The sequence below is a fragment of the Miniopterus schreibersii genome (genome assembly GCF_964146895.1).
Source record: "Miniopterus schreibersii genome assembly, chromosome: 12".
NCBI classification, from domain to species: Eukaryota; Metazoa; Chordata; class Mammalia; order Chiroptera; family Miniopteridae; genus Miniopterus; species Miniopterus schreibersii.
This window is the reverse complement of record NC_138112.1, coordinates 7110744-7138167: the sequence shown is the minus strand read 5'-3', so window position 1 is coordinate 7138167 and position 27424 is coordinate 7110744. Positions and strand designations below refer to the sequence as shown.

The window sequence follows — 27424 nt, the reverse complement described above, 5'->3', positions numbered from 1 at the left end:
AATAAAGCTGGTATGAACATTCCTGTACAAGTCTTCTGCGTACTATGTTTTCATTTCACGTAAGCAAACCCCAGAAGCGAATAACGGAGAAAGGCTGAGTTACAAGGTGGCTGCTGTCTTACACTCCCACCAGTCGGCTGCGAGAGTTCCCGTTGCTCCACATCCTCGGCAACATTTGATATTCTCAGACTTTTAACTTTCAGCCACTCTGGTGAGGGTGTAGTGGTATAGCGTCGTGGTTTTACTTTACTTTTCCTTGATGGCTAATGATTTGGGGCTCTTTTTCATGTGCTTTTTAGCTACCTATGTAACTTCTTTGTAAAGTAGCTATTTAAGTATTTTCCTTGTTTTTATTTGGCTGTCGGTCTTTTTATTATAGATTTATAGGAGCTATTCTGGACACAAGTCCTTTGTCGGGTATGTATTGTGGATGTTTAGTCCCAGTCTGCAGCTTGTCTTCTACTCTCCCCTTAATGGGTCTTATGATGAACAGAAAATTTTAAACTTAGTGAAGTCCATTTCTATCAATTCTTTATTAATGGCTATTGCTTTCTGGGTAGTAAGAAACCTTTGTTACTCCAAGTTCACAAAAATATTTTCCTACAGAAGATTTAAAGCTTTTAGCTCCTTAGATTTAGTTCTATGATTTATTGAGAATTAATTTTTGTGATGCTATGAGGTATGGGTCAAGGTTTTTGTTGTTGTTTTTGTGGGTTGTTTTTTTTGTTGTTTTTTTTTCAATTAGGTAGGCGTTGTTCCAGCACTATTTTTATTTTTTTTTAAAAAGGCTTTCCTCTGCCCATGGAATTGTTTTGGTGCCTTGGTTGAAAATTAAATTAACTGATAAGTGTTGGTTTATTTCTCTTGAAATCACGTAGTATAGGTCCTTGGAATTTTTTCTTTATTTTTAAGATAGTTTGGCTCTTTATGACCTTAGTATTTCTTCATAAGTTTTACAATTATCTTGTCTCTTTCTTTCTTTCTTTCTTTCTTTCTTTCTTTCTTTCTTTCTTTCTTTCTTTCTTTCTTTCTTTCTTTCTTTCTTTCTTTCTCTCTCTCTCTCTCTCTCCCTCCCTCCCTCCCTCCCTCCCTCCCTCCCTCCCTCCCTCCCTCCCTCCCTCCCTCCCTCCCTCCCTCCTTTCTTTCTTTCTTTCTTTCTTTCTTTCTTTCTTTCTTTCTTTCTTTCTTTCTTTCTTTCTTTCTCTTTCTTTATTATTTTATTAATCCTCTCCTAAGGATATTTTTTCCACTGCTTTGTCAGAGAAGATGGAAGGGAGGGAAGAAGGGTGGAGAGAGAGGGACAGAAACAATGATGTGAGAGACACATCGACTGGCTGCCTCCCCCACATACCCCAGTGGGGATGGGAGCAGACCTGCAACCCAGGTATGTGCCCTTGATTGGGAATCAAACCTGTGACCCTTCAGTGTGCAGGCCAACTCTCTAACCATTGAGCCACACCAGCCAGGGCTATATGATTTTTTTAATAAGAAAAAGTTTATTTAGAAAGTCACACAGGTAGAAAAGGTGAGCCAGCTGGGCTGCGTGGGCTCAGGAAACAAGTTACAGAGGCAAAAGAAGGGCCCTTGGAGTTTAGTAAAAAGAAAGGCAGAGAGAACAAGCCTGGGGAAGGAGAGGGGGAAAGGTGTGCCTGTGCTCCAGAGAGAGTCGCAGTCCATTTCTTTTTTTTCCAAACCCTGCTTGGAGTTTGTTTTGAATGGTGTGGGATCTACAGATTTAGGGAAGAATTGACATCTTAACAATATTGAGTTTTAGAAAATGACATTTGTGCAATCCCTAGAGCTCATTCAGGTTTCTCCAGTTTCACATGTATTCAGATTGGTGTGTGCACGGCTATGTACTTTTACCATATGTGTAGCTTTGTGTAGCCAGTGCCACCCCCACATCAGGCTACGCAGCCATCATCACAGGGCTTCCTGGTGCTGCTCCTTCCCAGGCAGGGCCCTTTCTCCTTCCAACCCTTCACTACTGGCAACCAGTCAATCTCCTCTCCATCTTTATAATTGTATTTTCAAGACTATCATATAAATGGAACCGTTCATCATGTAGCCTTCGAGACTGAGTTTTTTCATCGAGTCTAATTCCCGTCCTGTTTCGAAGCTGTTGTGTATGTCAGTAGTTCATTCCTTTCTGTTGCTAAGCAGTAATCCAGGGCATTGCTTTTTAAACCAGTCGATCCACGCATTTTCATCGAGGCGTTTCGTCCACTTACCAGTACCATCTTGATATTTGTTTTCTAGTTGTCCCATCTGTTTGGTGTTCTTTTCCTCTTATCCTACCTTATTTTAGGTAAATTAATTTCTTTAATATTTAATTTTAGTTCTCTTATTGGCCTTTTAGCATCCCTCTTTATACTGGCTTTTTAAATGTTGTTTTATGCACTTCCATATCCATTATTCACTTCATGTAATGTACTCAGAATTAATGTTATTACACTTCACATAAAATGTACGAATCTTACAGCAGTAAAATTCCATTTACCTGCCCCCCTCCTTTGCACTACCTTTGCCCTCATTTTACATTTACACACATAATATACCCTGCAATGCAATGTTATTATTTTAATGTCCTTATATTGAATTAAGTTTAAATAACAATAATTCCTGCTTAAATTGCTTTAATATAAGCTTTTTTCTTTCTTTTCTTCAAGTTTTATTTTTCAATTACAGTTTACATTCAATATTATTTTGTATTAATTTCAGGCGTAACAGCATAGTGGTTAGACAATCACATACTTTACAAAGTGGTGCCCCAACATGTCAAGTACCCACCTGACACTGAACATAATTATTATAATATTATTGACTATATTCCCTGTGCTGTACTTTATAATCCTGTGACTGTCCCCTAACTGCCAATTTGTACTTCTTAATCCTGTCACCATTTTCACTCATCCCTCAACAGTCCCCCTCCCCTTAGGCAACCATGAGTCTGTTTCTGTTTTTTGGTTCATTTATCTTGCTCTTTAGATTCCACATACAAGTGAAATCACATGGTATTTGTCTTGCCCTGTCTGACTCATTTCACTTAGCTTAATACCTTCTAGGCCCACCCACTCATCTACTGATGGGCACCTAGGTTGCTTCCATAGCTTGGCGATTGTAAATAACATTGCAACGAGCAGAGGGGTGTATATATTCTTTCAAGTTAGTGTATTGGGTTTCTCTGGCTATGTACCTGGAAGTGGAATTGCTGGTTCATAAGGCAGTTCCCATTTTAATTTTTGAGCAACCAATGGAGGTGGTTTTCTGTGTTAATATCTGACTGCTATGCTATGAATCATGGACTCTGATTTCCTGATTGAGAATTAGACATTGCAATTGATAAAAATAACTTAAAACTAAAAGTATAATTGACATGTTATAACACTATTTAAATTATTATTTTTTGTCTGATGCAAGTAATTTTAGAATATTTTCCTCCAGCTTAGATAAACCCTAATCATTATTTCTTTGTAAACAGGAAAACTCAAATAATGCAAAAAAAAAAAAAAAATCCCCCATAACAACCAGTTTTACTTTTCCTAGCTTTATTTTCTCACTCACATTAGTAAAAGTACTAGATCTAAGATCCTAGAAAATGCTGTTTAATTAAATGCCAGGAGGTACCCACCTCTACTCCAGAAGGCCTCCTCTTATGCAAAGCTCCAATAGAAAACGCCTTTAAGTCCCTTTTCTAATTGGATATTGAACTAAAATTTTGGAAACAATTTCTTGGGGCTGTATTGTTACCTACTTGAGAAATATTAGTCCTCGCTACTTAGTTGTCAGTGGGTTATTATCAGATATTATACAATGAAAAAGCATGACTTCAGTAAAGACACATGACACAAATGATGTCATGTGAAACCTCAGGAAGAGGGACAGTCAGCCTCGAGCAGGGGGTTGAGACTCCCTTCTAGGTCTCTCCTTGCCGCCCAGTTCCTAGCTTCAAACTGATTCATCTAGAGTAAAATTGCTCAGACTTTCCTTTAGAAGCTTTTTGGAGATAAGTGTAGAAAAGGAGTACAGTTTTTATATTAATAATTTCCCTTAGAACGACTATATCAAACTGAAAACTTTTATCTAACTTTTCCTACCTTAATAAAAAAATAAAATCAGATTCCTTATGGTAATTAAAGAGGCCACAATTATTTTTTCAAAGATGTGTTTTTCTCCACTGTTGTGGAGCATATTAGTTTTTACTAGAATATGTCAGACATATCGTATTACTGGGTATGGTAAGCTTTCCTTAAGAAATCTGCAAATACTTATATTCCATTCCTCTATTTTTATCCCCATCTGCTGCCTTAACCGTGCCGTCCACGTGTGCTCAGTACCACATTGCAGCTGAGACCCTGTCTGTATGCCATTCGTCCTGCTGCTTTCTCCACCGAACGTCTTCATTCTCCATCTGCAAAATATTATCGACCTTCTAGTCTCAGCTCCTAGTGTATTCCCCCTCAGTTCTCCAAGCTGACAGCAACGTCTCCTTTCTTTAAATCCACTGAAGTCTGTGTTTCTCAACACACATAGTTATTTGTTAAAATGTCACGTGCCCTAATTTGTTTTATTATTGTTTAAAATATTACAGATGTCCCTTTTTCTCCCCAATGACCCATTCCACCCCATCCCCTCCCCCTCCCCATACCCTAATTTATTAATAAGCTACTCGAGGGAAGGACTTTCTTACTCATATTTCCCCCAGGATGCAACACAGTGTATCTTGCTTCAAAGACAGTGGATAGATATTTGCTTAACAAACTAATTACGTAACTACGGATTCTAGGATTGCCCTTATGGGTGACTTAGTCTCATAGGCTTTGCAAAAGTCTTTCTTACGATCAGGTGGGCTAACCTAAGGTTCGCTCCAGAGGCAAGGCCAGTTTAAAAGGACTTGATCGGGTCACTCACACATTCTGCTCAGACAAGGACACTCCCAACGCGAAGAGAGAACTTGCTGGAAGGATCTGCCGGCGGCTGAACTGCTGGCAGGGTTTGTTTGGCGTGACGAGCTTCCACCCCAGCTTCCATCCCGGCACCTCCCTTGGATGATACAGTCGTGCCTCGTGTTCTGTTTATGCGAAAGACTGCAGTCTTGTCTTAGAATCTCTGGGTATTATGAGGACCTTGGGGAAATCTGATTATAGAGATCATCCACTCAACGGTGAAAAGTTTCAATCTGCTTCTATTGCGCTTTGTCATTCGAGCCCCAGATACCTTTGTATTCCAGCACATGGACCGGAGCCTCCCAGCCAGACGCCGAGGCATCTGTTTCCATCGTCTTCGGAACTGGGAAAGATAAATAAGAATGTGTGTGAATTATCTGTATATTTGCTAACCACCAATTTAGATCTAAATAGACTCCCTCTGTTAGGAAGACTAATGAATTCCAATTCTCTGAAATATCCTTTGCTTTTAACAAGCAAGATAGAAGGTATCTAAAGGAAAGAGAGAGAGACACGGGGGAAAAGCTGTGAATAATGTCACTAGAGAACCAATTAGGTTCGCCAGCTGGCACCGAGAAACTTGCCTCCTTTGACAAAAACAGATTTCCGCTTCAGCTTCAAACTCCTTTCGACGCTGTGTTCTTTGGGCTGAATGACAAGTCCTCCCCGACAGCCCCGTAGGATGTTGAAAAGAAATTCGGAGCACTGTTATTACATGTAACGTGACGAAGAATGGAAAAGGAGAGAAACGGCCAGGGCCTCAGCGGGGCGCTTCAGAAGCATCAGCTGAATAAAAATGAAGCGCTGTGGACATTAAGACACAGACCTTCCCGGCCACGGACTGAGCGGGCGCGGTACATTCGTGGCCTGGCGTGGCAGCGAGAGCCCGCGGGGCATGTCACGGGCCTCGAAGTGTCTTGTGGTGCAAGGGGCGCTCGCAGCTATGTTTCCCAGTAACGTCAACTGCATTGGGACTTGTCTCTGTCCTATTAGCGGGAAACCTTCCTGATCGCAACAAAGCCTAGAATTGAGCCTTTCGGGCTTTCGTGGGTGAGATGTGACTTATTTCAGGACCTCTCAGCTGGTGAGGCCTGGAAGGCGGCGGTGTCGCCTAGCCTTGAGCTCCCAGCAGAGGTGTTTTGTCAACTGCCAGGCTCCTGCATCGCTGATCTTGACTGGGCGTCCCCTCTGTTTCTCCTCCAAGCTGTTCTTTGTGGAAATGCTTGTGAATTCAGTCTTTTTACTTTGTGTACTACTTTAAAACCTGCCTTTTCCAAGTACCCATTTGAAGTCCACAGAAATCTGTAGAGCAAGTTCATTCAGACTAGGCCCTGTCTCACTGCTAAAAAAGGGCCGCTCCTATCTGCTCACAGTCCCTTCTTCTTGCTCAAGGTGCCTGGAAATGCTTGGTCATCAGCAACTTGCTTTCTTGATTGCAGAAAGGGGGAACTGTAATCTAAAATGTTGCTTGTTTCTCTTTCAAATGATCCCGTCCCATGTATATCTGTATAGTCTGTGTACTGCACAATTTCAGGTGCACCATCTTAATGGACCAAATATCAGTGGTCTCTCCCTATCCCCCACCAAACGTGGACTGAAGAGAGAGGTAGTCTTGACCCTACGCACAAAAATTATACACTTTTATGTGGTTGGATAACTGACTAGATAACTGATTTACTATACCTATTCTGGGAGAAAAATGGAGTTGTTATTTGCTTTCATGCCATCAAATCACCGAACTCTATTATTTTATTAAAATCTTATATTGTACTAAATACTACACAAATACAAAGGTTATCCAAATGACTCCTCAGCTCTGAACCTAAATCATCAGGGGAAATGTTTTACACATTTTATTTCAAATGTCTTCATCTTGAATATTTCATTTCTCTTTTTCTTCTTCTAAGAATGCAATTTTTATACATGAAAAGAAATGGAAAATATGAGTGCAAGGTGATTTCATTAATAGTTTGTATCAGCCTTTTTACTTATAAATTCCCTGAAAATATCTTCAAAATGGTTTCCTTTTTCTTTATTAATACAATTTTAAAATAGTAGCTTAACTATTCAGTGGTGTTCGATATACAACCATCGCCACTAAGTGTTACAACCATCACCACTAATTTCAGAATATTTCATCACTTCAGAAAGAACAGCCATTAGCAGTCACCTCCCACCCCTACCCCCACCCCCACCAGCCCTAGGCAAACACTCATCTACTTTCTGTCTCTGTAGATTTTCCTATCTTAGACATTTCATATAAATGGAATAGTACAATCAATGGTCTTTTCTAACTTTTTTCACTTAGCATATGTCTTTTTTATTTTTACTTTAAATATTTTTTTCAAATACAATTGACATGCAATATTATGTTAGTTTCAGGTGTACAACCTAGTGGTTAGACATTGTATAACTTATTAAGCTATCAACCTGATAAATCTAATACCCATCTGGCACCATATATAGCTATTACTATATTATTGATTACGTTCCCTATGCTGTACTTTTCATTGCCATGACTATTTTGTAACATCCAATTTGTACTTCTTAATCCCTTCACCTTTTTCACCCATTCCCCCTCCCCCCTCCCACCTTAAAGAAGACCATTTAACATTTCTTATAATACTGGTCTGGTGGTGATGAACTCCTTTAGCTTTTCTTTGTCTGAGAAGCTCTTTATATGTCCTTCGATTTTAAATGATAGCTTTGCTGGGTAGAGTAATCTTGGTTGTAGGTCCCTACTTTTCATCACTTTGAATATTTCTTGCCACTCCCTCTGGCCTGCAAAGTTCCTATCAATAAATCAGCTGACAGTCTTATGGGAGCTCCCTTGTAGGTAACTAACTGCTTTTCTCTTGCTGTTATTAAGGATCTCTCTTTGCCCTTAACCTTTGGCACTTTAATTATGATGTGTCTTAGTGTGGGCCTCTTTGGGTTCATCTTGTTTGGAGAACCTCTGCACTTCCTGAACTTGTATCTCTATTTCCTTCACTAGGTTGGGGAAGTTTTCTGTTATTTTTTCACATAGGTTTTAAATTCCTTGCTCTCTCTCTTTTCCTCCTGGTAATCCCATAATGTGAATGTTGGTATGCTTGAACTTGTCCCAGAGGCTCCGTATACTTTTGGATTCATGTTTATTTATTTTTTGGATTCATGTTTATTTATTTTTTGCTCTTCTGATTGGGCATTTTCTGCTTCCTTACCTTCCAAATCTCTCATTTGATCTTCTGCTTTATCTGCTCCACTGTTCATTCCCTGCAATGTATTCTTCTTTTCAATTAATGTATTCTTCATTTCTGACTGGTTCTTTTTTTGTTTTCTAGTTCTGTTTTTATGTTTCCTCTCTCTTTGTTGAAGTTTTGAGCTCCTCCACTCTTCCCCTGAGTTCGTTGAGCATCCTTATAGCCAGCATTTTGAATTCTGAGTCTGGTAGGTTGCTTGTCTCCATTTGGTTTAGTTCTTTTTCTGGAGTTTTGTTTTGTTCTTTCATTTGGGCATGTTTCGTTGTCTCCTCATTTTGGCAGCCTCCCTGTGTTTCTATATCTTAAGTAGAGCTGCTATGTCTCCCAGGCTTGGTAGGGTGGTCTTATATAGTAGGTGTTCTGTAGGGCCCAGTGGCACAGGCTCCCTAATCACCCAAGCTGGACACTTGAGGTGACTCCCTGTGTGGGTTCTATACCCTTCTACTGTAGTTGAGCCTTCATTGCTGTTGGCACATCAACTGGAGGGATTTACCCCCAAGCTCATCAGCTGCAAGGAGCGGCTGTACCAACATGGACTATCAGCTGTGCAAGGGCCTACCCTACAGAGCAGGACTTACTTACTTCAGTGGGGCTCTGGTGCCCACTGAGTCTGCCCCTTGAGTGTGTCACTTGTGGAGGTTGCTCTAGGGCCTCCCAGGAGGTACAGGCCAAGGTCAGCCACCACCTGTGACCTGCCCAGGGCCACCCAGAATGAGCTACAAAGCAATATGCAGATGGCTGCTACTTGTGCTAAGCTTGGAGGTACTCAGGAGAGGTCAAGCTGCAAGCCAGGGCCAGCTGCTATAGTGCTGGGCCTGGGGTCACTTTGTGAGAAGTACATGGCATACTGAGGCCAGATAATGCTTGCTTGAGAGATTTTAAGAAAGTCTGAAGCATGAGCCAAGAGAGGCCCTTTGTATGGGAAAGCCATAGAAAACAGCTTGGGTGGGCCCACAAGTTGGTCTGGGCAGGGTCCCAGGGAATCACCAGGACAGGGCGAACAGTGATAGCCAGGTTGATGGAGACTCAGATATGGCACCCGACCGCCAGCTTTATGAGGGAAGGGCTCAGAAAAGGAAGAAGGGCCCATGCCAGTACTTCTGTCTGGGAGAAATCTGCCCCTCCAGCTCTTACCTTGATGCCAGACAATTCAGTTCCTCCCCAAATGTCCCTGGTGCCTTTCCAGCTGCTGCCCCAGTGCTGTAGCTCAGAGCAAGTCAGTCCTTTAAGAGGAACACCTGGGACTCCAAATGCCCTCTGTCTCCTTCAGCCACAATGCGTACTGGCTTTTATAGCCAGAAGTTATGGAAACTTCTCTTCCTGGCTCTGGAACCCTGGGCTGGGCCTGGGGTGGGACTGGGACCCCTTGCTCTTCAGGGGAGACCTTCACAGCTAAGATATCCCTCTTGATTTTTATCTACCACATGTGGGTGTGGGAACAGCCCATTCGTTGTCTCTGTCCCTCCCACCAGTCTCCACATGACTTCTCCTTTTATCTTTAGTCATAAGACTTCTGTTGAGCTAGATTTCAGGCTCTTCTGAATTATGGTTTTTCTGTAGTTTAGTTGCAATTTTGATGTGGTTGTAGGAGGATTTGAGCACTGTGTTTACCTATGCTGCCATCTTGGCCATAACCCCTTAGCATATATGTTCAAGGTTCATCCACGTTGTAGCAGGTATAAGCGTTTCATTACTTTTTCTTGCTGAATACTATTCTGTTGTACAGATGTACCACATTCTATTTATCCATTCATCAGTTGATGAACATTTGGGCTATTACCATTTTTTACTATCATGAATAATGCTGCTATGAACATTCCTATACAGTTTTATTCGTATGGACTTATGTTTTCATTCTCTTGGTTACATACTTAAGAACAGAACTGATGGGTTATATGGTAACTATGTTTAACATCTTGAGGAACTATCAAACTGATGGTCAAAGTGGCTGCACCATTTTATAATCCTACTAGCAGTGTATGAGGGCTTCCGTTTCTCTACATCCTTGCCGACACTTGTTATTTTCTGTCTTTTCTATTTTAGTCATCCTAGTGGGGTGAAGTGGTATCTCATTGTGGTTTTGATTCCCATTTCTCCTACTCCCCACCTCTTGCAATCACCAATCTGTTCTATCTGTGAGCTTGGATTTTTTTATTGTGTTTTATTTTTAGATTCCACATATGAGAGACATCATATGGTACTTGTTTTTCTCTAATTTATTTAACTTAGCATAATACATTTCCCTAATGATTTATTTATATGAATTATTTATATATTTTAGCTATAAGGCCCTTATAAGGTCCATCCATGTTGTTGCAAATGGAGTGATTTCATTCTTTTATGACTGAATAATATTCCATTGTATATATGTACAATTTTTTTAATCCATTCATCCATGGCTATTGTAAATAATGCTGCAATAAACATGGGGGTGATATATATTTTTTGAATTAGTGTTTTCATTTTCTTTAATTTCTGGTTCATATGGTAGATCGATTTTTAATTTTTTGAGGAAACTCCATACTGTTTTCCACAGTGGTTGCCCCAATTTTATTCCCACCAACAGTGCATAAGGGTTCCCTTTTCTCCACATCCCTGTTAACACTTGTTATTTTTTGTCTTTTGATAATAGCAATTTAACAGGTGTGAGGTGATATTTCATTGTGGTTTTGATTTGCATTTCCCTGATGATTAATGATGTTGAGCCTCTTTTCATGTACCTATGTGTGTCTTCTTTGAAAAAATGTCTATTCAGATCTTCTTCCCATTTCTTTTTTTTTTTTTTTTTTTTTAATATATCTTTATTGATTTCAGAGAGAGGAAGGGAGAGGGTGAGATAGAGATAGAAACATCAATGATGAGAGAGTCATTGATCGGCTGCCTCCTGCACGCCCCCAACTAGAGATCGAGCCCTCAACCTGGGTATGTGCCCTGACCAGGAATCAAACCCTGATCTCCTGGATCCTGAGTCAGTGCTCAACTGCTGAGCCACACCTAGCCCAGCTGCCCATTTCTAATTAGATATTTTTTGCTATTGAGTTATATGAATTCTCTATATATTTTGGATATTTGCCCCTTATCAGATATATGATTTGCAAATATGTTCTCCCATTCAGTGGGTTGTCTTTTCATTTTGTTGATGGTTTCCTTTGCTGTGTAGAAGCTTTTAAATTTGATGTAGTCCTGTCCCACTTGTTTATATTTGCTTTTGGTGTCAGATTCAAAAAATCATTGCCAAAAACTATGTCAAGGAGCTTACCACCTACGTTTTCTATTAGGAGTTTCATGGTTTCAGGTCTTACATTCTTTAATCAATTTTGAGTTCATTTTTGTGACTAGTGTAAGGTAGCAGTCCAGTTTCATTCTTTTTCACACTATCCTTTACCCACTGTATATTCTTGGCTCCTTTGTTGTAAATTAATTGGTCATATATGTGTGGGTTTATTTCTGGGCTCTCTATTCTGTTTCATTGATCTATGTGTCTGTTTTTATGTCAGTACCATACTGTTTTAATTACCATAGTTTTGTAATATAGTTTGAAATCAGGGGGCATGATGCCTCCAGCTTTATTTTTCTTTCTCAAGATTGATTTGGCACTTTGTCCACTTTTAATTTGAGTTATTTGGGTTTTTTTGTTGAGTTATGAGTTATTTATATATTCTAGATATAAGGCCCTTACCAGGTAAATGGTTTGCAGATATTTTCTCCTATTTTGTGAGCTGTCATTTTACTTCTTGATGATGTCCTTTAAAACACAAAAGCTTTTAATTTTTATAAAGTCCCATTTATTTTTTTATTTTGTTGCTTGTTCTTGTGGTGTCATTTCTAAGAAGCCATTGCCTAATTCAGAGTAATGAAGCTTACTTCTGTGTTTTCTATAAAGGTTTTATATGTTTCACTTACATTTAGATTTATGATTCATTTTGAGTTAATATTTTATATAGTATAAATTTTTTAATCTCTAAGAACATAGTAGTTTTAGAATGTTATTTATTAGATTAGATATGAAAAAATTAGTAAGGAGGTTGTTTTTTGGTTTGTTTTGGGGGGGTCTTTAAAAAAATCACTGACTCATTGCAGACTTGGGAAATCACATCTATTTATATCATCAAAATATACTTCATTTACATAAGCTCATTTAGTCTGTTTATAATAAGAACAGAAATCCAAACATAAGGTAACTGAGGAATGGTTGCCTATAGAGGCTGAGATAACACTCATTGAAAGAGTATGAGTAATATCTTGATCACAAATAAAAGCTTGGTCTCATCTTTTTAGCTCAGAATTGGCTACGAGTACATATCATTTTTTAGTCTGATTAATGGCAGAGTAACTAATTAGAGTAGGAAAGAGATTAGCAAATCATTCAAGATGTCAAGTGCAGTCAAAGTGCCATTTTGTCATAGATAATATAGTAAAGCTCATAGTGACAGGTGCGTGTAATAAATAGGAACTGAAAATGCTCAGATCATGAAGAGTCAAGATAATATTTTTAGAATCAACATCATTTATTTACTTTTGATTTTCTTCCTCTGAATTGTCATATTGTTGAATTGGGCTTTGATTTCCTGACATGCTAATATTTGGTGTGCATTTTTGTTTTGTTTTGCAGGATACACAGAACCAAAAACTAAAGACAAATGTATGGTACCGTGAGGTAAATGTTTGATTCCTTCCATGCATGCTGCACTCCTGATCTTGATCTGCTGAAAAATATTACTCTGAAGAACAGATACTTTCTTTGTGTTTATAGTTCCTTAGATCTGCAGCAAACCTAATTTGTTTTCTGGTTGAGGCTACCATCTTCAGAAGTTGGTTGGGAAGTTCTCTACCCTAACAGACAGTACCAACAGGCTCGTCAATTGGGTTATTTATCCAAATCTCTCTTCAGTTTTTTGGTGAGGTTGATATTGGCCCTTTTTGATAAGTTTCCTTTTTGGCTACTCCTAACAGGTTTGGGATGATGCGTTTTTATCGTGGAACTCCAGCATGTTTGATGATATTAGAGAGATCTCCCTACCTCTAAGTGCCATCTGGGCCCCTGATATCATCATTAATGAATTGTAAGTGTGTTAGATGTATTTCTGTTGGGGTTTAGACTGCTTAGAATATTCAGAACAGTTGCTGCTTACTTTCACTAGTTATTGCTATTTTTTTGTTTCTCAACTTGAAGAGGAACATATTGTTGGGAATATTCAAGTTAAAGGTACCATGAGTTGACATCATTTAAGATACAGATTTGATTACTAATGCTTGAGTTTACTCATGGATTATGTGTTGTAACAGTAGCAAGTGAGTGAATTTATGAGGTTGTCATTGCTGAATTCATCTTTGCTACGGTGAATTATCTTAGGGAAAAGTGATCTGTCTTTGCGCTTCTGGGCTAGTCCTAGGTGTCATGGTCACCACCATCTCATAATCAGTTCTGTGCATTGAAATGACTAAAGCTCTCTCTTTAACAACAAATTCTCTTGTGTTTCATCTAGTGTGGACATTGAAATATTACCTGATCCTCCCTATGTTTATGTGAACTCATCTGGGACCATTAAGAACTCTAAGTCCATCCAGGTGGTCTCTGCATGCAGTTTAGAGACATACGCTTTTCCATTTGATATCCAGAATTGCAGCCTAACCTTCAATAGCATTCTGCACACAGGTAGGATGGAGGGGTACAGTCTTCTAGGGGGAGCATACCTGTTTTGGGTGGTTGGCACGCATAGGTGTGCTTATATTATGCCACTCTTCAAGTCTTTTATTTTTGCACATAGCTGACTTTTTACAAATCTAAATTTCTTCCTGCACTTATTTGACTCCTGCTGTAATTCTCAGACCAAGTGCAGTGCTGTGCCCACATGTATAGCCCAATTGCTACTTTTGGTTTGGGAGCATTAAGCCTCCACTGCCCTTGGGGATGTTACAGAAGTCACCAGAGCAGCTCCATCGTTCTATGGATAGTGGAATCCGAACCCTAAATTCATAGTGGTTTTTTCATGGCTGGAAAGATGTTATTCCACATCTCTACCCCTAGTTCAAAATGGTTATATTGACCCCCATCTCAATAAGACTGCACAGGGGTGGGGGGTGGGCAGGGGTAAAGGGAGGATCCGATGTTGCTTCCTCTCTCTCTCCGGGAAGTCAAGTGTCTCTATTGTCTTTAGTGGAAGATGTAGACCTGGCCCTGCTGAGGAGCAGAGACGACGTTAACCATGACAAAGGAGCCTTCCTGAATGACAGTGAGTGGGAACTTCTTTCTGTGTCCTCAACATACAACGTCCTGCAGAGCAGCGCTGGAGATTTTGCGCAGATTCAGTTCCAGGTAGGTCCTTCCCTTCCTGTCCCGGCTGCCCGCTTCCCCGCAGCCTTCAGCCTTCTCCACTGGGCTGAGGACTCTCTGCTCCACTGCATGTTGTCACTCATCATTCAGGAGCAGCCAACTCAGACGGCTCTGGACATGTACTTGCATTTGGCATTTCGGAGGCCAGAGTGCAGCCGGAGACCCTGGATCCTGCTGTGGATACTCCACACGTGAATATAAAGACAATGGTTTTCAGACCAGAGACAGGAACCACCCTCCACAGCAGGAGCCCTCGGGCCTTTAGTGCACGACCACCCTCACTTCCAATTGCCACCCAGAGAAAACAAGGAAACGCACGCACCACAAGAACAAATTGGGAGAGTGTCTCTTCAACACTATTGTCCTGTTTTTAATTGAGTAAATTATTAATTAATTTCAGATGCAGGTGCATAAAATTACCATATTATTAACTTGAATATCTGAGGGATTAGCTAACAAATCACCTGCAGAATCTGCAGAGGCCACTGGTGGTTCCCAGATCAGAGAGAACAGCTGCCCTAAAAGGATGTGATGAAAACCCAAACTGCTCAGACGTGCCACCCGCAATGCTCTGGGCTGCCTTGTTCACAGAAATTTGTCCAGCAGGGCTCTGGGGGATGGTGGGATGCAGCCCCCATTCTCCTTTCCCTGGCCCTCCTGGCAAACCACCCTGGCATGTGAGCTACAGCAAGTTCATGCAACCAGGAGACTCACATCATTGGTATTCGGCTCTGCTTTTCTGCACAAAGTCAGTGCGCGGTGGTGATAGTTTGGAGAGCGGGGGGTGGGAGATGGCATCCTTTCTGCCAGGTAATAGATTCGATTGAAAAATAGGGGCTACAGACAGACCAGGACTGTCCACAAGATGAATTCTCCTGGGAATGAGCCTTTTGAATAAGAAGGAAAGTACAGACTAGGTGAAGGTGCGATGGCTGCAGTGGGTAATTATGGGCTGGGGTGGTGGTGAAATAAGCTGCTCTTGATGACTCAGATGCCCTCCACCGGTTAAAAGGTGCCGTGTGCAGCTCCCAAGGAAAGCTCTTGTTAAATCGGAGCCTCTGAGAAACAGCTGTGGTCTGAACCTGACTGATGTATAACCCTGGGTACTAGCTGGGTGCATACCTTCCTGGTGGGGGGCTTTGAGTCCTTGCCTGTTCTGCTTGGTTTTTAGCAAAGCTTGCACTGTGGCTTGTTTGTCCACTTTTTTTAGCGAGGGAAAGGGAGGGGAGAAAAGGAAGCTTTTTTAATTTCAATGAGTTTCTTGGTAAGAGTAAACACCTCATTAATTTTAAAGATATCAGCCTGCAAACATTATTAATGCAGCCCGAGTAATGGAGAACATTAAAAGGAGACGTGAGGGAGCAGCGTGTGCGAGGTGGCGCACAGTCACCTGCCACGCACCCGGAGAACGCTGCACACTCCATTAGCTGAACTGCACGGAAGGAGAGAGCGAAACCAGAGACGGGGCAGGCAGACACACACACACACACGCTCTCCACATGTCACACTTCGCCCTAAGTATGGATCTGTCGTCTCAACAGTGGCGAGAGGTTTTCTGTGTACTGTGCTGGGCAGAGGCGTAGGAAATGGCTTGTGGAAGGAGAGGCTCCCTGCATCTCGTGAACCATACTCTCAGTGTCTACTTTGGGTGCACTGGAGGGGGGCAGAGATACGATTTCAGGCTCTCAGAGCTCTTCCCTGGGTCCCTTTGTCCCGGGGGCTAAGGAGGGTGATCCAGCAGGGCTGGCTGCCACCCTGGCCCTCCAGAATAGACTAGGGAAAGAATCCTGAGGAGAGTCACAGGTCATATTTGGTAGGGCAGGGAGCCAGACTCAGGAGCTTATAGGAGATACGGTGACAGTCCCAATTCTCTGTGTCCCTCGACCTCTGTTAGCCTCCCTGCCTCCTGCTCTGTGCACCGTGGCTGGGCTCCTACACTCTGACTCCATACCACACATCCTACTCTGAATTCAGCAGCCCTTGGCCAATGATGAGACACGTAGAGCCCAGTTCCATTCAGACATTGGGCTGCCAGGGTCCTGACGGCAGAGGCATCTCCCTCTTAATCTAATCACCTGCGGTGTCCCAGTCCAGGCTGGGACAGCAGGGGTTGGGGACAGGTGGGACAGGCAGGAGGTACAATGATCTAGGCCTGAGGGGCACTGCTGCCATCAACACGAAGCCCAATGTTCCGGATGCTCCGTTGGTTCAGCTAATGCGCAATCGTAGCTGCCAGCCCTGGGACACGTCCTGTCTATCAGAGGGCACTGCCGAGGCCCGGAGTCTGGCTGCATCCCACAGGGGCCAGGGCACAGGCCCTCTGCCTACGAAAATGTCTGCGTGCGCCCAGCGCTCTGCCAGCAGCTCGGGAGGGGACGTTCCCTCCAGCACACTCCCCGAGGTACTGGTTTCCAGAAATAGCAAGGCGAGCATTTAGTTTCTGTACGGCCGCATTTTGTTTTTTGTTTTTTAAAGAATGAGGGTAGAAGGGGGAGGAAGTAGGAATAAAATTTAAGAACCCATGTTGGATAGAAAAGGGTGGACAGTTGTGGGAACTAAAGTGAGTCCAACCACAGATCCCCACACTGAGTAAGCGCTCATTCAGGCAGGAATTGGGGGGTCCACAGAGGCTTCTAGAAACATGCAGAGGGGCATTTGGGAAAGAGAAGTGCCTCATCTTATTTTTCTAACATAGTTTAATTTTCTAGTTTAGGATAGAGTTCTTTTGTTGAGACATCTATTGAATGCAGCTCATAAACTTTATAGAAGATCCTTCTGAGGGCTACCAGGTCGAAAGTGGGAGAGAAGGGGGGAGGAAGGGAGGGAGGGAGAAACGGGGGGGGGGGAGGAAGACAGGGAGAGAAAGACGGAAAGAGAGACAGAGAGAGGGTTTAGAGCCCTAGAAATCTTTCCAGGGTCGCTCTAGTAATCTTGGAGTCAGGGACTCTCTGCTAATCCAGCGGAGCCATGGTCCAGATTTAAGAAACTCTCCCTCGGTGGAAGGATCTTACTTAAATGGCAGCCACTTTCCATTCTTTCTGAGTTAGGAGTGTTGGGAGGGGCTTGAGAGGAGAGGAAAATGGGCTTCTGTATGAAGCGTGAGTCTGGGCGTCAAAATTCCAACTATGTCATAAAGACGGTCATGCAAAATTGAGTACTGGTGGGGTCTACCATCAAGGAGGCAATTAGAGGCTAACCTTGGGGCCTGTTCCATCTCCAAGGAGCTCTCCACACACGCTCGGAATTAGATTGATCTCTTTCATTAACAACAATAGCTCCGAATACCTTTGTGTACTTATTATTACCTGGCTTTAATGGGTAATGAAATTGTGGCATAATATTGCTAACACCTGAAGGGTGTCTAATGGAGAACACAGACTGAAACTAAAGGGCTTTTTCTTCCCTTTCTCTGAAATCTAAAGGCACCGGCTCCTTCAGTCCATTAGAAGTGATGGGCTATATGTAGGGGCACCTCCGCAGAGAGCAGTGTCTCACTGAGCTGGTGACGCACCTTCCCCCCAGAATAAGCAGGGCGCTGCCTCTGGCGTGACTCCCCGAGAGGCCGTCCTCAGAGGGTGACCTCCGCTGGAGAGCCCCCACTTGGGCTACCTGCCTCCGCGATCCCACCTCATTGAACTAAAGGTAGCATTATTAACAGACTACAATGCTGCTCAACAAGCATCTTTTGAGCTCTGGTGCCAGGCTCGGTGGTAAGCACCGAGGACACAAACATGAACGAAACAAGGCCCCTGAGACCTGTCATAGACCTCGCAGTCTCCCAGGGAGACATAAGAATAATAACCGCGAAAGGGAGCATTTACTCTGTGTCAGCCACCGTTTTACGAGCTTGTACGTGTGATCCTCACACTTCTTTGAGATGGGTGCTCTAAGTATCTACGTTTTTACAAATGGATGAATTGGGGTACAGAGAAGTTAAGTAACTTACCAAGGTAATGGGGTAACTAGTGGAGCCTGGGCTTGAACCCAGGCAATCTAACTCGGGAAACGATGTGCCCGAGTCTATGGGATGATGACACGGCTGAGCATAATGCAGCATGTCCCAGTCCATCCTTTGGCGTCTGTCCACTGTGTGTTACTGGGCAAGTTGCCTGTATTCGTTTCCTAGGGCTTCCATAACAAAGTACCACAAACTGTGTGACTTAAAACAACAGAAATGTGTGGTCGCACAGCTCTGGAGGCCAGAAACCTGAAATCGAGGTGCGGCAGGTCGGTTCCTTCTGGGCTCTGAGGGAGAGCCTGCTCCACACCTCTCTCCAGCTGCCAGCGGGTGCCAGCAGCTTTGGCATTCCTTGGCTCTCAGATGTAGTGAGCCAATTTCTGCCTTCATCTTGACATGCCTTCTCCTTTGTGTGTCTCTTCTTCTTGAAAGGACCCTGGTCTCCTTGGATGAAGGGCACCTCTTCTCCCGCGAGACCTCAGCTTAACTAACTACCATCTCCAAATACGGCCTCATTCTGAACTTGCGGAAAGGACAGGCATTCTCGGGCCCCCTATCCAGCCTACTGGTCTGCCACCTTCTGGCTCCTGAACATTCATGTCTGTCCCACATGCGAATATATGCACCCCGTCCCAACATCTCCAAACATCTTAACCCATTCCTGCTCCAACTCTATAAGACCATCTAAATATAAACTCAAAGTCATCTAAATATAAAGTCAAAAGGGCCCAAATCTCATCATCTAAGTCAGGCATAGACTCTGGGTATGGTCCATTCTGGGCTAAACTCTCCCTTCATCTGTAGACTTGGGAAATGTCTAACCCCCAGAGTCTGGGTCCTGATCCCTTATGATGGTGAGGGAGGTAAGGGATGGGACCTTTCCTAGTAACAGTCCTGACTCCAGTATTTAGGATAGAGCCTGACACTCTGTTCATGCTCAATTAATCTTTCTTGAACAAGGAAATAAAGGGCTTTGAGGATAAAAAGAGGTAATGAAAGCAAAACATTTCTGAAACCTGGGTGATAAAATTAACATTTCTTTAGGCTGCATTCAGCTTATAGGGAAAATTAGCCCGGTACATAGTAACAATGCCCTAAAACAACATAGAGGAAAAGGCAGATCCTTTGTTCTTGAAGAAAACAAAAAACTATAGGCCTTCCTTGGTCCATCTGAGGAACGGGAGCATCCTAGCTAACGGTAGAAAGTGGCTGAGGTAGTTCTGGAGGGCCCATCCAGGTTCACAGTGCTGTAAGCCCAACGTCAGCAGGAGAGATGTCTGCTTCCTGTTGCAGCAGAAGCTAATTGTCTCTCTCTGTTCCTACTATTGTCCCTCTACTTTCGGCTACTGTTGATCCAGTGAGGAATATCCTCCTAACAAGATGGGTTATAGAATTTGTGAGGCCTTAGTGCAAAGTGAAAATGCCAGGCCCCTTGTTAAAAATTACTATGGATTTCAAAATGGCCCCAGCAGAGCACTAAACACAGTGCAGGCCCTTCTAAGTGTGTAGCTTTGTGCAATTGCCCAGGCTCCGTGCCTGTGGAGCAGGCTGCCTGCCGGCCTCTGAGCTCTTGCCACATCTGTCCCCCAGCAACTGCACCTCCCTAGAAATCAGGGGCCGTGAGAAGCCACCCTGCCCATCCTTGGCTCTGGCCCAGATGTACATTCATTCTCTGCGTCAGCCTCTGGGTGGAGAGCAGTCATCTCAGCACCTGCTATTTACACAGGAACTTTACTTAAAGAGTACAACAGCTAATTTCAATTGTACCCACGATATTCGGCAAGGTAAAAGTAAACTGCTCTTTTAAAGAGGCAAAATCAGGCATGGAGAGTGGAGAGGTTAAATGCCTCATCCGAATCACTGAAACTGGCACATGGAGGCAGAGAACCCAGGGGCTCTGGAACCCTGCTCCGCTGACTGCGTCTGGACTCTTCCATTCTTATTACTTTTCATCCCCTTCATGTAATATGTGCCATGAAGTCTCCAGGGGGTCTTCTGCTCCTACCCACCAGAGACAGCAGGCTTGGTCACCCCCCGCACACCATCCCCTATGTCCAGATAGACCGCCAATAGGCTAGCCTGAGCCCACATCCAGGACCCCGTGGACTCTACCCACTCGGCTCCCTGCTCACTGCCCCCGCCTAACTACAGCCAGCTCGGGCACAGCGTGATGCAGGGAGCTAGGGAGGTGCAGGTTGATGGCAGTTCATTTTGTTGTTGTTTTGCTGTTGATTGCACTTTGGTAGAAATGGGTTTTAACCAAATTATTGCAAAGCAGTGAGTGTTGCTCTGGTTTAGGTATCTGCAGCCAATTATGCTTAATGTGAAAGACAACAGCCAGACTGCAATCCGCCAAACGCTCGGGCCTGTCAAGCTCCACTGAGACCGAATATGCTCTCAGACCCAATGGCTGGGGGGTGGGGGGTTCCCCCCTCTCATCGGCAAGGTGATGTCTGGCCTCACCCGGTCACGCTCTTTCCCTGCCACCGTCCACACCGTCCCTGGCCTCCGTCTTGGCTTATTTGTATTGAGTCTCTTCCAGAGCAGGAGACAGAGAGGAGGGAGGAGAACCCTGAACCCAGCTCAGAGGTCTGGCCAGACCAAGAGTTGTAGCTAAAAAGAGTTGTGAGCTGTGTGAAAAATACCCCCGGGCTTGTTATCAGACGTGAGGGCACCTCCCAGCTCTGCCACTTACGCACCTTGCTTAGGCTGCGGAGCTGCATTTGTTAAAATCTGTAAAGCGGGCTGTTGAGCTCCCCGCCTGCGAGCTCGCAGTGAGGCTAAATCAAGCCCGCCACGGGCATCTGGGCGCCCGGAGCTCTCACAGGCAGAAAGCCTCCGGTGCTTGAGAATCCCAGAGATGGGAAATCTTAGACATTATGTTCCCAAATCCAAATGTGAAGAGCCAGACCATTCATTTGTTCAGTAAACATTCATTGAACCCCCACTATAAAATAAGGGTTCTTTTTGGCTCTGTGGGAGATTTTTAAAAGTTGCTACTTTCACTATCAAGGGGTCCACTGTCTGGTGAGGAAAGCAGCCGTGTGGACCCTGGTTCCTCTCCAGGAAGGAGAACAGTTTGTGTTTATTGAAGACACTTCCTGTCACCATCCCAGAGAAACTAAAACAATGGCATCAACAATCATAGTGATTTTATTATGAGACTCAAACTCCCAGCTACAAAACCCATTCAGCAGCAGCCCTGCCTGCCGGCCACACTGCAGGCCACGCGGGGCCTCTTGCACTGGCCGGCACAGGTCCCCTTCTTCGCTCCGGGGACTGAGCTGTGGCCTGCAGGGACGCCTGGTCATGTTTGGCCAACAGAGGGCAGTGGCAGAAGGTTGGAGTGAGTGGGTGCTATCTCTCCATTCTCCTCTCTGTGGAGTCGCCGCCAGGCTGGCTTTGTCCCTAGAGGAAGCCACAGCTGCAGGAGTCCTGTCCACACAGCTTTCTCCTCGGGTCCCTTCAGGCCTGAGGGTAGGAACAACTCGCCCAGTCCCCCCACACCCCTGGGACACTGCCCTCCTTCTTGTGGTTTTCATGCCCAGCCTGCACTTTGTAAACAGTCTCTTTATGAAGCCCTTCTCAGATTTCCCAAATTAATTATGCTTTGTTCCTGCCCAGACTCTGACAGCTACACTCTCAGGTGCTACCAAAGCTCGAATTCCAAGTAAGAAGATAGACTAAACCAAAACCACCACAATATGTTGCGTAACAAGTGGTTTAAGAAGAAAGATTTTGGTATAAGACCTGGTTTTAAAACAATTTCTCACCCACCAGCTTTGTAGCTTAGACAGCACTTTCATCTCCATGAGCCTTGGTTTCCTTGTCTGTAAAGCAGAGATAACAATACCCAGCCTTAGAGCTGTGAGGAATGACTAAGACCAAACATAGGAAACATGTAGTCCAGTACCTAGCAAACAGCAGGTGGTAAACAAATGGTAGATTCTTATTATTATTATAATTATTAATAACAATATTAGTTCTATGTAAAAACTGAAAGATTTTTTTTTCTACTTTCTAAAGCACAAAGTAACCTCCTATTTCTAAACTATGTAGACTTTTCACATTATGCAACCCTTGAGACTTCAAGGCACGTTCTTGGCTATGGCTTTAGCCAAATGCTAGGCCATCAGCTTAGACCCTCTTTTCAACAGATTTCTTGTCCCTGGCCAGGTAGTGATCCGCAGGCGCCCACTGGTCTATGTGGTGAGCCTGCTGATTCCCAGCATCTTCCTCATGCTTGTGGACCTGGGGAGCTTCTACATCCCTCCCACCTGCCGGGCCAGGATTGTGTTCAAGACCAGCTTGCTGGTGGGCTACACCGTCTTCAGGGTCAACATGTCTGACGAGATGCCACAGAGCACAGTGCACACCCCTCTGATTGGTAAGCAGCCTCAGGGCCATCAGACACCCGTTTTGCAGGACTCCTGGCAAAGATCTGCTGTTGCATCTCAGATCTGGGGAGGGAGAGGCCCCTAGACTCCAGCTAACCCCACCTCCTGGTTCCTTCTCTCAGGGGTCTTTTTCACCGTCTGCATGGCCTTCTTGGTTCTCAGCTTATCCAAGTCCATCTTGTTGGTCAAATTCCTTCATGATGGCCAGCACAGCAGCCAGGAGCGGCCGCTCTTGTGCCTTCGAGGGGACACCGATGCTGATGGGCTTAGAATGGATCCCAGGGCCCAGCTTGTTGGGGCGACAGGTTTGTGAGAAACCTTGAGGTCCCTCCCCTGTCTTGCTTTGTCTCCCTCTGCACCAGTTCCCATTGGTGGGTCACCGGGTCAGGTGCTGGGCCGTGTGAAGACTCGGAAGCCTCTGCTTCTCAGCCTCTGTACTGCAGTTTACATGACGTCCCTGAGGACCGAAGGCCACTTCCTGCCACTTCCCAGAAAGTCTCATTTCAGCTTGGAAGTCAGGTCCTCAGCTCCCTTAGCTTGTTTTGTTTCTGGGTGCGCACACGTGCGCGCACGCACACACACACGCACACACACAGAGGTATGTATAGATTTGGATTGGGTGCACACACACACACTGTATATGTATAGCTTTGGAGTGTAGGTGCTTCATGTGAAAAGGTGTAAAATCATCTTACCCACTAAAGTTCCAAGGAGCCAACATGAGCTGGCCCCTAGCTCAGAAAGTCCCTTGGAGGGATCTAGCCTAGACACCCCACTTACACGTGTTCTCTGGGTCTTCCTTCAGCACAGTCTTGCCTCCCCTCAGCAGGCAGGGAGAGAGTCCCCAACCCCAACTCAACCCACTGCCCAGTTTCGCCCACAACCTTCCTTGAAGGATGAGGCCCTCAGCCTTAGAGGGAAGTCCAGGAGGGTCTGGTAGTCCCTGGTTGACTGGGGTGTTTTCCTCTCTCACGCAGAGCCCCCTGTTTGTCGAGAGCACCAAGAGCAGTCAGGGAACCTGAAGGAAGTCTTGTCCCAGCTTCAGTTCATCAGCAACTACTTCCAAACCCAGGACCAGGCGGCTCGACAGGAGGTCAGATGGCTGGCCCTCCTGGAACGCATTGACCGACTGCTCTTTCAGGGCTACCTTGTCGTGCTGGGACTCTACACCATCACCCTGTGCTCCCTCTGGGCACTGTGGAGCCGCTTGTGAAGACCAGAGTTGGCTGGTCTCCACCAATACGCTCACAGCACTTCAGGAAGGCTGAATATTTTTGTGGGGAGATTGGAGGAGAGGCATGTTAAAAAGCTCTCCACTCCCTGTTGCCTCTTTTCATTCAGTCCAGGTTTGCACACCTAATGCGCAATTAAATGACCCAGGAGTTGTGTAGTTACGATGAAAATGCATGAACAGGGGCATACAGGGAAAAGTCAGCCTGCCCTATATCCCAGTTCATTCCCCAAAGTGACTCCTGTTAGCAGTCTCTTTCAGCAAATTTCTAGGGACATCCAAGCATACATGTATGTTTTAGCAGGTTTTTTAATAAGTGTAAGATCCCTTCGTCTCCCAGTCCTGTCTTGGTCACTTATTCAGTCAGTCATTCAGCACAGCCTTTATTGAGTGTCAATTAAGTTCTAGGAATTGTATTAAGCACACCAGAAAATACAAAACAAGTTAGTCACAGATCATTCTTCCCTTCACTTGATTCCTGAGTTCAACCTTGTGTCAACCTTTTATCAACCAGAACACAAAACCTCCACCATTCCTGTATCCTGAAGCTCTTGTTCCGCTCTCCCAGCTGAGCCCACCTTCCCTGCGCGGCCTCAGCAGTCAGTGTGTTACTACTGGAGGGACCCCAGGCTTCCAGGTGCAATCTAGCACAACACTTAGTCAGCACGCACCACGTGTAAGGCACTGGGCCGGGGGATGGGCTTAATGCACAGCCCTTGGGTTCAAGGAATTTATAATCTGCTATCCTATATCAGTCTGTTTGGGCCGCCATAACACAAGACCACAGACTGGGTGGCTTAAACAAAGATTTGTTTTCTCATAGCTCTGGAGACTGGAAGTCCAAGGTCAAGGTGCTGGCAGAGTTAGTTTCTTCTGAGGCCTCTCCTTGGCTTGTAGACAGCTGCTTCCTCCATGTGTCCTCATAGGGTCTTTTCTCTGTGTGTGTCCAAATTTCCTCTTCTTATAAGAGCACTAGTCATATTGGACTAAGACCCACACTAATGACCTCATTTAATCTTAATTACTTTTTTTAAGGCCCTATATCCAAATATTGTGGGACACTGGGGATAAAGCCTTTAACATATACATTTTTGGGGAGACACAATTCAGCTCATGACATTGATGTGATTGTGGAGGCTGGCAAATCCAAAATCTGCAGGTTTAAGACCTGGGAAGAGTTGCAGCCTGAGACTAAAGGCAGTCTGCTGACAGGATTTCCTCTCTGGGTAGGTCAGTCTTTTCCTATTAAGGCCTTCAAATGATTGGATGAGGCCCGCTCACTTTCGGAGGATAATCTGCTTTATTCAAAGTCTACTGATTTGAATTTTAATCTCCTCTAAGAAAATAACTTCACAGAAACATCCAGAATGTTTAACCACATATCTTGGTCCTGTGGCCTAGCCAAGTTGACACACATACATAAAAGTAACCATCGCAGTCCCGATGGCTCCTCAGCTTCCTATCTATGCCCACAGCTACTCGTCCTGAACAAAGGAACCCTGGTCAGCTGGCTCTTGGGTAACTCATCCATTTCTGGCTCATACTCTTTTGTAGCCAAATCTGCACTGATTAGCCTATTTTATGGCAGTTCCAGTAGCTTTACATCCTGACTCCTAAGATTAAAATGCAAGCCTTCCACAAGATTTCCCTCCCCTTATACTTGACTTTCTATGCTTTGCAATGATCCCTATTGCAGAGTCCTCAGTCCAGCCAAGCCAGCCTGCTGGCACCCTCCTCGGGAAGGGCTTTGTTTCCATCTAAGCTCTACTTTCAGTTCACCAACCTGTGTGTCACTGTCTGAGGGTCCTGCTCAAACAGCCTTCTTCCCCCAACCTTTGTAACTCATGACTCTGCCCTCTTCTCTGTCTTTAGTCTTACACCGCCTTTACCTTCTCCCTTTGAATGTTTTGTGGCCTCGCGTGTGCATGTGTGCGTGCACACGCGTGCACCCCTTGTCAAGTAGATCACACTCTAGAACAGTAATCCGGTCTTGTATTTCTAGTTTACCCCTCATCTCTGCCCAGGTGCATACAGAGCTTTGCTTACGGTGATTCTGCGGTAACTATCACAGAGCGACTCTTCCTAGCTCATTGACGGTGGGCGCATTTCTAGTGTGTTTCCCCAAGTCTGAGGGACAGAATCCACCTAAGGCCAGACACCCAGTGCCTCAGTGTCCCTCACCCAGGGCAGCCGCCAGGAGTTGGTGGGTAGAAGAACAGGGTGGGCTGGGGGACAGTCACCACTCCTAACACTGCCGCAGAGGACATGAAAGTCCAAAGCTGTCTGCTAAAAACTTTCCCAGCACTAAAACTGCCTTTACAAAAGTCTGCCCCCCTCCATCCGCCCGAAGAAAAAGAATTTAAATTCAAACAGCCTTTACCTGCATCCTCTCTCTCTCATTACCTCCCAGTTAGTGCTCAATGGCAATTGTCCTTGAAATTCCACTGCTGCTGTTAATGAAATGAGCGTAAGACGCTGAGAGCAGGAAGCGTCCATGCAGCCTCCGCCCGTTTCCTCCTCGCCTCGTCCTCACCACCGGCTTCCTCGCCTCCACCTGCTCAGCTGGCCTCAGATCTATCCCTGAATCTCGCTTCGCTTCCTCGGTTAGGAGAGGAGAAGACCCGCAGTCAGCTCCCCGTGGCGGACTTTCCTTCCTTTCCAACCCTGTCATGGGGAAAGCGCCTGCTTTTGGCCCTGGCCCCACCACTGTCCGGCTGGGGGGCCTTGAGCTTAACCTCTCAGAGCTTCGGTTTCCCCTATTTGACATTAGGGCTGCTTCTTCTAACTCTACCCACACCACAGAATTTTGAAGATCAGGATGAAGCAATGTATTTAACAGTGCTCTGAAAACCAAATAAAACATCGCAAAATAAAAAGGCCTGCTTGCTGTTAACTGATGGATTCGAGTTGTGAGTCCTTGGTGTGGGGTCCCACTTCCAGCTACCTCGATCAGAATCCAGTTATGGGCTCTGGTACTCCCCGAAGTGCCTTATTCCAGGATCTCAAGCCCAAGGGCTGAAGCCATCACACGCCTCCTTGTAGGGGACTTGAGAGATGGGGGCTGCCAAAGGGACTTTCTCTTCCAATTCCCCTACCACTCCTTCCTTTGCTCCCTTCCCAAAGAAGGTCTCTCAAGCTCTGGCAGGTGTGCACCGAGAGGTCACCGGTTCAATTACCAGTCAGGACACATGCCCGGGTTTCGGGCTTGATCCCCAGTAGGGCGTATGTAGGAAGCAGCCAATTGATGTTTCTCTCTCTCCCTCTCTCCCCTTCTCCCTTCTCTCTATAAAAATCAGTAAAAATATATTTTTTAAAA

The 27424-nt window shown here is 44.6% G+C and overlaps 1 protein-coding gene across 1 annotated transcript; it reads left to right on the top strand.

The window, feature by feature from the left end:
* Positions 1 to 26999, top strand: HTR3B (5-hydroxytryptamine receptor 3B). Its single transcript, XM_081153596.1, has 8 exons — positions 1 to 211; positions 12801 to 12845; positions 13142 to 13251; positions 13675 to 13844; positions 14347 to 14504; positions 22657 to 22867; positions 23000 to 23182; positions 23855 to 26999. Exons 3-8 carry the CDS (start codon positions 13178 to 13180, stop codon positions 24088 to 24090), a joined length of 1032 nt encoding a protein of 343 aa, XP_081009722.1. The 5' UTR covers positions 1 to 211; positions 12801 to 12845; positions 13142 to 13177; the 3' UTR covers positions 24091 to 26999.
* Positions 27000 to 27424: the final 425 nt, after the last annotated feature.

Excerpts from the sequence above, each read along its gene's own strand:
- HTR3B (XM_081153596.1), top strand. The coding sequence starts at position 13,178 with ATGTTTGATGATATTAGAGAGATCTCCCTACCTCTAAGTGCCATCTGG. Across the intron at positions 14,505-22,656 it reads TTGCGCAGATTCAGTTCCAG|GTAGTGATCCGCAGGCGCCC; the intron begins GTAGGTCCTTCC and ends GTCCCTGGCCAG. Across the intron at positions 23,183-23,854 it reads CCAGCTTGTTGGGGCGACAG|AGCCCCCTGTTTGTCGAGAG; the intron begins GTTTGTGAGAAA and ends TCTCTCACGCAG.